General features: G+C 54.0%; 1 protein-coding gene across 1 annotated transcript in view; it reads left to right on the top strand.

Annotated features, from left to right (window-relative positions):
- Window positions 1-12,339, top strand: part of SEMA4B (semaphorin 4B) — a 28,208-nt gene that overhangs the window by 7,527 nt on the left and 8,342 nt on the right. The window contains exons 2-7 of the mRNA XM_021674347.2: window positions 8,157-8,320; window positions 8,486-8,548; window positions 10,547-10,645; window positions 11,388-11,499; window positions 11,772-11,885; window positions 12,020-12,171. Of these exons, the coding sequence (XP_021530022.2) occupies window positions 8,157-8,320; window positions 8,486-8,548; window positions 10,547-10,645; window positions 11,388-11,499; window positions 11,772-11,885; window positions 12,020-12,171 (704 nt within the window). The remainder of the gene's footprint in view (window positions 1-8,156; window positions 8,321-8,485; window positions 8,549-10,546; window positions 10,646-11,387; window positions 11,500-11,771; window positions 11,886-12,019; window positions 12,172-12,339) is intronic.

The raw sequence follows: 12,339 nt of genomic DNA, 5'->3' as shown, positions 1-12,339 counted from the left end.
TGGGTGGATCACCTGAGGTCAGGAGTTTGAGACCAGCCTGGCCAACGTGGTGAAACACTGTCTCTATTAAAAATACAAAAATTAGCTGGGTGTAGTGGCATGTGCCTATAATCCCAGCTACTCTGAAGGCAGAGGCAGAAGAATCGCTTAAACCCAGGAGGCGGAGGTTGTAGTGAGCCAAGATCATGCCATTGCACTCCAGCCTGGGTGACAGAGCGAAACTCTTGTCTCCAAAAAAAAGGTAAGAAATTTTACATAAAAATTCAGGTTTCCAGCTTTTCTGAAGATCTGGTAAGGGTGCATCCCCATTCCATGTAGCAGCAAATATCTGGGGCTAAGTCTTCATGTAAAAAAGGCCTAGAGTCAAAGTGGAAGGCAAAAAGCAAGGGGAGGGGGAGGGAGCATGGGAGGAGCCACCTTGATCGTTGCTGGTTGCTAATCTGCGCAGAGCTTGGCACTGCCACGTGCTGTGTTTATCTTCCCAGCAGTCTTACAAGGCCTCCCTCTCAGGGCTGTCCAGGGCTGCACAGTCAGGATTCACACAGAGTTCTTGTGCCCTTCCCCAGTCCCCAAGGCTTGTTTCCCATCTCCCTAGCATACTTTCAGCTGTCACACTTCTTTTTTTTTTGAGAAGGGGTCTCACTCTGTCACCCAGGCTGAAGTGCAGTGGCGAGATCTTGGCTCACTGCAACCTCTGCCTCCCAGGTGTAAGTGATCTTCCCACCTCAGCCTCCTGAGTAGCTGGAACCACAGGGATATGCCACAATGCCCAGCTAATTTTTGTATTTTTGGTAGAGACAGGGTTTCATCATGTTGCCCGGGCTGGTCTCAAACTCCTGTCAGCTGTTAGACTTCTATATGTTCAGTGTTTTGGGGAGGGGTCAGAGTGGAAGCAGTGCTTCTCAGACACACTTTTGTGAGTATGAAACTCAGGATCTTCACGTGGTCCCATGTTTCTCTGGGGCCTCTCCCTGGGCCAGAGCACTCTGACTGGGACTGTGTTATTCATTCATTCAATCAACAAACGTTTATGGAACAACTACCAGGAGCCCATCTGACCGGTCGATACAAATGTCAGTAAGATGCGATCTTGATCCTGAAGATGCTCTCAGCTTGGCAGAAGAGAAGAGCACGGAAAGACCATCATCATCATCAAACATTGCCATCATCAGACCGAGACACCAGTGCATTGCAAGACATGTGGGCAGGAAGTGATGGGCATATGGAGAAGGGCCTTGCCCAGCCGGGGATTCAGGAAGGCCTCCTGGAGGAGGTGACACTGAGCTGAGTCTCAAAGGATGAGTGTGAATTAGTCAAAAGGAAAGCCTTCTGGGCAGAAGGGACTTCCTGAACAGCCCGGAGGTGAGAAATGGGCCCTTGCATTGCAGTTCCATGTCACTTAGTGGAACCAAGAGGTGGGCGGTACAGGGAGTCAGGAGCTTGGACGACAGGTCACTATGGAAGTTTTTATGCAGAACAGTGACGGTTTCCAGAGAGCCCTGTGGCTGCAGCATAGCAGCTGTCCTGGAGGTGGGAGGCTGGTTGGGAGGCTGCTGTGGTGGTGGCCTGGGTGAGATCGGAGGGTGCCTGGCTCAGGACTGTGGTAGTGGGGATGGTAAGGGGAATGGATTTGGGAATAATGAGAGAAAAGTGGCAGGATTTGATTATAGATTGGACTTCAGGGGGAGAGGGAGGCGTGTAGGGCACTTTGGGAGCCAGATGTAGGTCTGAGTGCCCCACAGGGTCGTGGGGTGAGCCTTATGCTGTGCTGAGGCGCAGGATCCGAGAAATAAAGAGACAGGACACAGAAGTACAAAGAAAACGCAGCTGGGCTCAGGGGGCCACGCCACCTATAAGCGGAGTCAGGCGAGGCCCTGAATGTCCAGAAGTATGAGTATTAATTGTGTATAGGTTCGGGGGCAGGGCAGTGAGTGAAATCATCTTTAAGGATTGTGATAGGGTCGTGAGCAATAAAACATGGGGTCCACCCCCATTAGGTCACCCAGGCCAAGAGGTGGACAGTGCGCAGCAAGGGGCCCGTTCCCATGAAGTCAAGGGCCGTGTGCAGTAAGGGGTCTGCCCCTATTAGGTCACTGAGGCTTGAAGGTGGGCCGTGCGCAGTGAAGAGGGTGCAGTGTGCAATACTTATATCTATGGGCAAACTACTTCTAAGAAGATATATAGGAGGATGCTTTAAGTCACATAGCAGTGACAGAGCTGTCAAAGTTACCGCCACCTTCTGGCAGCTTCCAATGGGTTCTATGGGAAGATGCTTTTCAAGCAGCACAGTAGCAAGAGCTGATAAAGTTCACAGTCACCAAGGTGGATTGCCGGTCTGAGGGCAGCCTTCCACAAGAACTGGAGCAAGGTCCTACAGCTCCTTTATCAGGAGGAGTGGCTCTCGCCCCAAGCCTGCCATACGGCGGGTATCTTTACAATACTGAACGCTGCCGCCTGGGCCATGGATTCTTGTCGTGGTATAACTGTTTTTCCCTTAAATCATGCTCTGCACTGTGACTGCTCTAGGCATTCCTCCGATTATGAACTAAGATATAATTATAGGTATATATGTAGGGAAATATTCTTTAGGCACTCATGCTATCAACTATTATATGATATATAGAGGATTATATAAAGGGATTCTTCAAGCCCTATTTCTATAAACTAATATATGATTATGTAAAGGATTATATAAAAGGAAATAGCTGAGTAGTAACACTACAAAGTGAGATATTCATCAAGCCCTAAATGTGCCAGGGTTCTGTTTAGCTCTCATTCCTCAGTGCCTATATGGGGGGTTACCCACAGAGGAGGATGGTGAGACACCCAGGTGAGTGGTGCCACACACAGACACAAGATCCCCAGCCAGGGAGTGGGGCTGGAAGGGGGCCTCTCCTGCACGGTGGGCTCTGGCACATTGGAGGAAGATCTGCACATGGGTGAAGAGCTTTGGGGATTGCCAACATCCGCATCATTGAAGTGGTGAGTGTGGATGTGTGACTCAGGGGTGCAAACAGGGAGAAGAGCAGGACCAAGAGCAACGAACCCCAGAAATTGAGAACATCCAGGAGCAAAGCCCGAGGCAGGAGGGTGGTCAGCGCCACAGACTCTGCAGCCATCCCCACCACTCCTCCCTGGGGGCGAAGCATACCTGAAACAGAGGTGACAAAATACAGCAGCCTTGTGAGGATGGTGTGACTTAATCCATTTAAAGGCTGAGGAGGTGCTCACATACGTCAGCTGTCTAAGGGCTGGAGGCCCAGAGGCACGTGAGGGAGACACAGGGGTGTCCTTGAGACCGGGGCACAGACACCTAAAGGTCGGGGCAGCATGGCCCATGTCTGGAGTCTGGCAGGGCTGGCCCTGCTGAGCGTGGGGCTGGCTGGGGCCCAGCTCCTGTGGAGGAGTGAGTGGAGGTGAGGGGCAGAGATGGCATGGTGTGGCTCTTCTCTCTGCGAGTTTCTCTAAGGCAGGTGGAGGGTGGCACAAAAGTTTATAGAATGGACATTGGAGCAAAAGCTGCTTTCTGAGAGGTAGAGTTGGTGACAAAGGATTTGGTCTCTGAAGACATTGGGACGGGAAGTTGAGGTGGTTATGCCTGATGAACCCAATTTCCTCGGAAGAAATGGAGACATCCCTGAAGGCAGGAAGGCGGACCCAGGGCAGAGGCCCTAGGAGAGGGGTGGTTAGCGGAGAGCCAGCTCCTGAGCAGAGGGACGAGCGTGGCCTGGGTAGGCCTGTGGGCAGGCAGGCTCCTAAGGTGACAGCAGTGGCGTGCAGCTGTGGCACAGGCCCAGGTCGGGGCTGGGGGTTCTGGCAGGGGCTCTTGGCCTGCCCACTTGGGGCTGTAGCAGGAGCACAGATGCTGTGAGGCCGGGTCTCTTGCCCTTATTGCCACTTTCTTGGTGACCTTAGTCTATGGGAGGACCCTTGGCACACAACCCCCCCAACCCATGCCCCAAGTCCCTGGTCAGGGGCTCGACTCTGGCACTGGGCTGGTGTCACAGAATGTGGCCGCCGCCTCCATGCTCACGCAGCCTGAGGAAGACGTGGCCGCCCTGCCCAGCACGGGGCTGTGTGAAGGGAGGAAGTGCACCCCGGTTGGCCGTGTGTCCAGGTTTCCTGCTGACTGTCAGCCCTCCTGCCCTGTAGGTGGGGCTTCCGCTGGGACAAATGGGTCCAAGGTTCTGGTGACTCCTGGTGACGTCCTTGGGTACAAAGGGCTCCAACAGCCTCTCAGAAGGCTCTCTAGCCGTTTGTCCCGCCCAGACCTCACTCTGAGGGTGGGGTAGGCCCCTTCCCCACCGACTCCACCGGGAAGCTGGTGTTTTCCTGATCCTGCTGGGGCCTGGAGAGGGTGGGATGTAAGGGCCAGGTCAGCGTCTTGCTGCGGTGCCCGGAGCCACAGTAGAGAGAAAGGTGGGGTGGGGCTCTGAGTCACGGCGCTGCTGCAGCTCGCTGGCTGGCCTGGGGTGGGGACTGCCCAGGGTGGGGATGGCACTGAGCCCCATTCCTGTCTCACCCCAGAGCGCTCCAAGCTTCCGGCTGAGTCACAGGGAAGGGGGAACCTTACATGGGGCTGGGGGCTGAGTGTTCCCACGTCACTGTCTACTGAGAGCCCCACCTCCTGGGGTGGGGAAGGGGGCCCTGCAGGTGGCTCTGATGTGCCCAGTCCATATGCTCTCCTTCCAGGAAGGGACAGGGCAGCCCCAGACCAGCCCCATCCTGCGTTCTTGGAGGATGGTCTGCCTAGCAGGATGCATTGGCTGGAGAACCCTCGGCTGGAGCCTGCCGGGATGGAGAAAGAGGGTTTGTCCTGAGTGGGAAAAGCGGCCACAGCCTCGGGCAGGCCCTGCTTTCTTCATACTGGACTAACCCACTGCATAGATGCATTTGGAGGCCGTCCGAGTGCACAGGCAGCCCAGGAGAGTGAGGACACAGTGGAGAGCATAAGAGCTCAGACCGACCCCAACAACGTGCACCAGCCCCTCGCAGGGAGCGAGGTGCAGAAATACCCTTCCAGTCACCCCTGTACAAAGAGAACCTAGGAGTGCACAAGCGTGGACAAGCCCTGCTGGACGGTACACACACACACACACACACACACACACACACACACACACACACACGGGCAAGCTCAGACAGGGTCCCGTGCAGACGTCTGCAGTCACTCTGGAGGTGACCCAAGCACCTGGGCCCTCAGACAGCAACACCACTCATACCACCGAGCACAGACCAGCTCGTGCCCACACACCAGCCTGTGACACACACGTCTCTGTTTCCGAGCTGACGCTCTCTGGCTTTGGCCATGAGACCCCATGCGACCAGGTGCAGGCCTAAGTTAGAATCGCCCAGGCTAAGTTGGTGAACCACCTGGAGGAGGGAGGCCCAACTCCCCCACGGAGCCTGTCCACCCCGTCTCTGGCAGCTCTCACCAGGCTGGATTTTCCTGCGGGGCTTTTGGATTTTATTTTCGAGTCACTCGTTGAGTGCTGGTCGTGTGCCAGACACCATGCCACACTGCGAACCATGTGCAGTGTTGTTTTGAGCAAATCTGTCTCAGTAAATGTGGGTCATTATGTATATTATTATTTACATACATAATCTCATTTCTTCTAATAACCCCATGAGGCAAAGTGTTATTATTTTCCCCATTTTACAGATAAGGAAAATGGGGCTTTGAGAGGTTAGGTGACGTGTCCTGGTGGCACACAGCTAGTAATGTGGCAGAATGTGGCTTTAAACCCAGGTCTCTGACTCTACCCTGCACACCATGGCTTTGAGTCTGGGTCTCAAAGCAGAGAGACGAGGGCAAGTGTGGAAGGGAAGCCCCAGAAGGGGAAAGCCTGGTTAAGGGGCCCTCACCCCCTCTCCAAGGCACATTCCGCTTTCTGTCCTGTCGTTTCTTTCTCTGTACTTCTAGCGTGGCTGGAGGGCTTGTGGCTGACTCGTTTGGAGGCCTGGCTGAACCAGGGACTGACTGGTCCCCAGGCTTCCCCTCCAGCCGCTGCACTCTGTCTGCAGTTCTGAGGCAGGCTTCCGCCCCTTCTCCCAGCCCTAAGTGGGGTTGAGTTGCCACCTGGGACCCAAGCTTATTTCTGACTCCTGGCATTTCTGCATCTGGACGGATTCCAAGGGCGGCCTGCTGCCCAGACTTCCAGGGCCCGCACAGGTGGAAATGCTCTTCTGCAGGCAGATAAGCGGGCAGATTTGAACCAGCCCTTGCTTCCAAAAAACTTTGTGGAAAGACGCAAAAGATAAGGAGGACTGCAGTGGCTGTCTGCCTTGGTCTCTCTCATGAGACTCCTGGGAACTTTATGTCTCGTTCTTCCCATGATATATATGAGAAACTACACCTCAGTGAAATGCTGTCTCTGCTACCCAACAGAAGGGCCTACTTGAGGGCCGGGCGTGATGGCTAACCCACCTGACCGCTGTCATTCTGTTGACTAGTGTCACCCCCACCCAAGGGCTTCCTTCCCCATTTGCTGCCAGATGTAAAGCTGAGTTTCAGCTGGGTGCGGTGGTTCACGCCTGTAATCCCGGCACTTTGGGAGGCCAAGGTGGGTTGATCACTTGAGTCCAGGAGTTCAAGACCACTCTGGCCAAAATGGTGAAACCCCATCTCTATTAAATACAAAATATTAGCCAGGCATGGTGGTGTATGTCTGTAATCCCAGCTCCTTGGGAGGCTGAGGCAAGAGAATTTAACCCGGGAGGCAAAGGTTGCACCATTGCACTCCAGCCTGGGCGACAAGAGCGAAACTCTGTCTCAAAAAGAAAAAAAAGGCTGAGCTTCCCCCGAACAGCTGGTATGTGTTCCTGCTTATGGACATTGAGGATAGAGTCGCTTCATTTCCCTTTTTTCTTTGGCCACCAGGATGCCCAGCAGTAAAGGTGCAGCCTTTCTCTACTAGCTGTGCAAAGACCCTATAACCTACTTATGTGAATTTTTACTTCCTTGCTGGTTGAGATGTTTTTCTTCAGATTTGGGTTTGCTGTACTCCTGATTTTAACATTTATATTTCACTACTTTCTTTTCTTCATGTCTCCCACCCTTTATGGAACCAGGCTGGGGGTATGTAAAAACACTCCACATGTAGACACACATGACGTCTTCACGGCTACTTGGTTGGGCATGTTGCTTTTGCTTCCTCAGCTTTGTGAGACTGTTTGTGTGGTCACAACCCACTGGTCAGCTGCGATGTGCCTGAGGCTGGTCGGGCTGGCTGCTCTTCGCTTGTTTTTCTGCTCTCATCAGCTGCTTAGAATTTTAAAAATAATTTCTCTCCAAACCCATTAGCTACCCAGAGCATAAACAGTACCCTGTGGATGTGTGTGTGTGTGTGTGTGTGTTTCTGTTTTTCTTCTCTGATATATATCTTTCACATTATTTAAGGAAAATCTGCTTATGATAGAATCTAAAAATGATAAGTAAAAAATAAAAGAAAGCTACCTTTAATTCTACCAGGGAGCCCACGTGTTAGTATTTTGTGATATGTCCTTCTGGATGTTTTTAATCTATGCTTTCTGACCTGGGCCGGTTCACCCCTCCTTAGGCAACCTGGTGTTCCCCCCCGCTCCCAGGAGGTCACCATATTGATGCCGAGCTTAGTGCGGACACCTGATCGGCATAGCACACTACAGTCCAGAACTCCTGGGCTCAAGAGAGCCTCCAGCCTCAGCCTCCCGAATAGCTGGGACTACAGGCGTGCGCCACCGCGCCTGGCGACAATGCCTTTCTTGCTTGTTTTTCTGGAGTTGCTAATACATCACTTTTCCCAGCTGCAAAGCATTCAGTTGGGTTGGGGCATCTCATTTTTTTTGACAAGGTCTCCTTGGATTTTTATTTATTAATGTATAGGTGCCGTAGTAAGCATTCTTTTTTTTTTTTTTTTTTTTTTTTTTTTCTGAAAATTCCAACAACCAGACGTAGTAAGCATTCTTGTACATACATCTCTGCATTGTTTCATATGTAATGTTTGGGAGTCAAGGAATGCTGCTCGCCCGTCAAACCTGATCCCCCCCGCCCCCAGCCCCTTGCCACACTTTGCCTTCCTGATTACCTTCCCTGAAACCAGTCCATTCTAGGGGCTGGTGTAAGATGCTCCTGTAGGAGGGGTGGCCCCAGGTAATTTCCATCTTCTTCTCCCCAGGCTCTGAAGAGCGGCCATTCCTCAAATTTGAAGCTGAAAACATCTCCAACTACACAGCCCTTCTGCTGAGCAGGGATGGCGGGACCCTGTACGTGGGTGCTCGAGAGGCCCTCTTTGCGCTCAGTAGCAACCTCAGCTTCCTACCGGGCGGGGAGTACCAGGAGGTGAGAGGTGTGACCTGGAGCTGGCTCTGCTGGGCAGAGGACCACAGAGGGAAGATGGACAGGAAGCCTGACCTTCTGGGTCCAAGGGTGATGCTGGTGGGAGAGGAGGAAGCTCAGCGAGCCCTCCATTCTTTCCCCACCTACCTTCCCCGTTCTCATTCCCAGCTGCTCTGGAGTGCAGATGCAGAGAGGAAACAACAGTGCAGCTTCAAGGGCAAGGACCCACAGGTGAGCTTGCGCCTAGAGGCGCACTGAGCTGCGGGAGGGACGGAGAGTGGTGGACTTCCATCCAGGCCGGAGGCGGGAGGTGGGAGCAGGCACAGCCAGCTATGGTGGGAAGGGCATAAGCTTCTGAGATGGCCAGGCCTGGGTTTGAATCCCAACTCTACACTTACATGCGACCTCCAACAAGTAGAGTCACCTCTCCGGGCCTTAGTGGACCCACCTGTAATGAGGATCCGGTCTCGCCGGGCTTACAGTGAGGATTCAGGAAGCCAATAGGTGTGAGGCACCTGGCTCATAGGTATGAGGAATAACAAGTCAACTTCAGCTCCCAGCATGAACAGGGATTGGGCGGGTGAGGGTTATGTCCCTCTGCATATGGTTCCTGATGTAGCACGTCTGACAGATTCTGGTTTGGTTTTGGCCAAAGCACAGGATGAAATCTGGTTGAACCCAGGTTCTCCTGGAGGACTCCTCACCGTCCCCAGAGGCCTCCTGCTCCTGAGTGCAACAGGTGCTGGGCAAGGCGAGGGCAAAAGAGCACTGGGCTTGGGGTCAAGACACAGGTTCAAGTCCTGGCTGCCATTCTCTTATTCAGCTGACCTTGATTAAGCACACATTCTGTGTCCATATACTTTTAAGTACTGGAGATTTAATTGTGAAAAAGAAAGAGCAGGCTGGCATGGTGGCTCATGCCTGTAATCCCTGCACTTTGGGATTCCAAGGTGGGCAGATCACAAGGTCAGGAGTTCGAGTAGCCTGGCCAACATAGTGAAACCCCATCACTACTAAAAATACAAAAAAAAAAAAAAAAATTAGCCAGGCCAGGTGGTGTGCTCCAGTAATCCCAGATACTTGGGAGGCTGAGGCAGGAGAATCACTTGAACCTAGGAGGTGGAGGTTGCAGTGGCCAATATGGTGAAACCCCGTCTCTACTAAAAATGCAAAGATTACCCAGGTGTGGTGGTGCTTGCCTGTAGTCCCAGCTACTAGGGAGGCTGAGGCAGAAGAATTGCTTGAACCTGTGAGGCAGAGGTTGCAGTGAGTTGAGATCCCGCCACTGCACTGCAGCCTGGGTGACAGAGCGAGACTTCATCTCAAAAAAAAAAAAAAAAAGTGACATTTGAGCCAAGGTCAGGAGAGGGTGAGGAGTTGACCATACCTGGAGGAGGGGCAGGACTTTTGATTTCACTCTGAGGGAGATACTTGGGAGGCCAGGGGAGGGCTGAGCAGACACATGACCTGGTCTCACCTGTGTACTAAGAGGGTCACTCTGACCACTGTGGTAGAGTAGCCTCTGTGGGGAAGGACAGGACGAGGGAGAGCAGTGAGGGGTGAGGGACGGTGGTGCCTTGGACCCGTGAGAAGTGCTCAGATTCCAGATGCATTTTACAGATGGAGCCACCAGGATGTCTGGGTGGGAAATTGGGTATGACCAACATGAAGAGTCAAGGCTGACTGGGTTTAGGGCCTCGGCGGCTGAAAAGACAGAACTGATGAAAGTGGCAAGATCTCAGGGCAAGCATGTGTTTTAGGGAGGACCAGAAGCTTGGCTGGAGGTGCCTGTAAGATACCCAAGTGAAGGTGATGGGTGAATCTGGGGCTCAGGGTTCAGGGCCGAACGTTCCTCCAGCTCTGGGCTGTGGCTTCATCAGCCCCCAGCTTGGTTGGGAGGGGCCTGTGGTTTTCTTTGAGCTTCTGAGAAGGACGCTCCCTGGGGCCAGTACAACTCAAGGGGGAAGCATTCTGTCCTCGCCCCCAGACTGAAGGAAAGTTTGCTAGTCACAAAACTAGCTGAGCCCAAGGCTCCTTGCAGCACGCACACTCTACACACGCTCCACTGTCCCCAGAAACCCCTGGATTTTCCTTTGTTCCCAGAGCTGAGTTCCCCATGCCAGGTGGTCCTGGGAGCAGAGGCTGGGCCTGGGTATGGTGGGGAGGGCTCAGCGCTGCCCCCTGGTGGCATGCTTGGCTATGAGCCTGATCTCTCGATCCTTCCCCCAGCGTGACTGTCAAAACTACATCAAGATCCTCCTGCCCCTCAGCAGCAGTCGCCTGATCACCTGTGGCACAGGAGCCTTCAGCCCCGTGTGCACCTACATCGTGAGTGCCCCATCCTCAGCCCTGAGGCTGGCTTGGGAACTGCCCCTCTTTCTGTCCCAGGGCTCCTATTCTTCAGCATGGACCCCTGGTGAAAGGCAGGGCCCAGAAGAAGGCTTCTAGGTACCACTGGCCTCCGAGAGCCTTGAGGTCCCACACCCTGGCACACAGACAGCCACTACTCCCTGTGCAGGGAGGAGAGGCGGGGGTGCATGCAGTCACTCACCACGAGGATGCTGTCCCACCCAGGCCTTGCCGCCCTCTCCTTCTGGCAGCATCTCTCCCTCTCCTTTGCTTGATTCTCTTGTCTGACCTTGCACACCCCCTCCTCAGCACACACCCCTAGCAGAGGGTGCTGTTTGATGCTGTGGGTTGGAGCCCAGCTTTGGGGTCAGACATGCCTGAGTTTGAATCACGTTGTCACCTCTTCCAGGCTCACATCATTTTCTAAGCCTCACCTCCTCCACCGGGTGGGGCTGGTAAATGTCCCGCATCCGATCACTGTGGGACAGTGCAGCACTGTGTCTGGGTGAGGCCTCTCTGGAGGCCGACTGTCCAGGTTCAAACCCTGTGGCACCATGTCCTGGGTGAGGAGAGGATGACCCCCCTGACACCTGCCCCCTTCTGTCCTGCACACCTCACCTGCCTGCAGAGTTGCCTTCTCTGGTATCCTTCTCTCTTTCTCGCCAAGCCTGCTCCTCATTCCCTGGTGTGCCCCTGAGCCCATGTGTCTGCCCTCCCTCAGAACGTGGAGAACTTCACCCTGGCAAGGGACGGGAAGGGGAATGTCCTCCTGGAAGATGGCAAGGGCCGTTGTCCCTTTGACCCCAATTTCAAGTCCACGGCCCTGGTGGTTGGTGAGTTTTGGGGGCAAGATGGGTTCATTGAAGCTCCATCCGGGGGCAGGCAAGGCCAGAGGGATAGCTCTGTGTAGGGTGGGTCCATGCCATGCTCATTTCCAGGGCACGGAATGGCCATGGACTTGCCTTGGGTTTGGTTTTTCCAAGTTACTGCGTCCATCTCGGCCCACCACAGGCAAAGCAGGCAGTGCTGGGGTCACTCTGGGCCCTGGGCAGGGAGAAGAGGCCGTGCTGAGGAGCCCATTCCCATGGGAATGTTCTCTTGGCAGATGGCGAGCTCTACACTGGCACAGTCAGCAGCTTCCAAGGGAATGACCCGGCCATCTCCCGGAGCCAAAGCCTTCGCCCCACCAAGACCGAGAGCTCCCTCAACTGGCTGCAAGGTGAAGTCCTGTTGCCATCACCCAGAGGGCAGGGATCCTGTTCCTGGGGCCCTAGGAGTGGGGCGCTCTCCCCCAGCAGGGCCTGTCTCCTGGGTTGCTGGGCTGACTCTGAGCTCCTGACCTGGCCCCTGCAGACCCAGCTTTTGTGGCCTCAGCCTACATTCCCGAGAGCCTGGGCAGCTCGCAAGGCGATGATGACAAGATCTACTTTTTCTTCCGGGAGACTGGCCAGGAATTTGAGTTCTTCGAGAACACCATCGTGTCCCGCATCGCCCGTATCTGCAAGGTGAGGGGGATGGGCCGACAGGGTGGCCACCCCGGGACCTCAAAGGCGCCACAGCTGCGAGACCACCCACATTCACGCGTGGCCTTTCCCATCTCCCAGGGGAACAGCCTGGCTAACAGCTTTTCTCTCTCTTTTTAAATCAAAATATCTTACTACTTTTTTATTTTG

This window comes from Aotus nancymaae, unplaced genomic scaffold, assembly GCF_030222135.1.
Source record: "Aotus nancymaae isolate 86718 unplaced genomic scaffold, 86718_ANA_hifiasm-v0.15.2.pri h1tg000014l, whole genome shotgun sequence".
Classification (NCBI taxonomy): domain Eukaryota; kingdom Metazoa; phylum Chordata; class Mammalia; order Primates; family Aotidae; genus Aotus; species Aotus nancymaae.
This window is presented reverse-complemented; position numbering and strand designations above follow the sequence as displayed.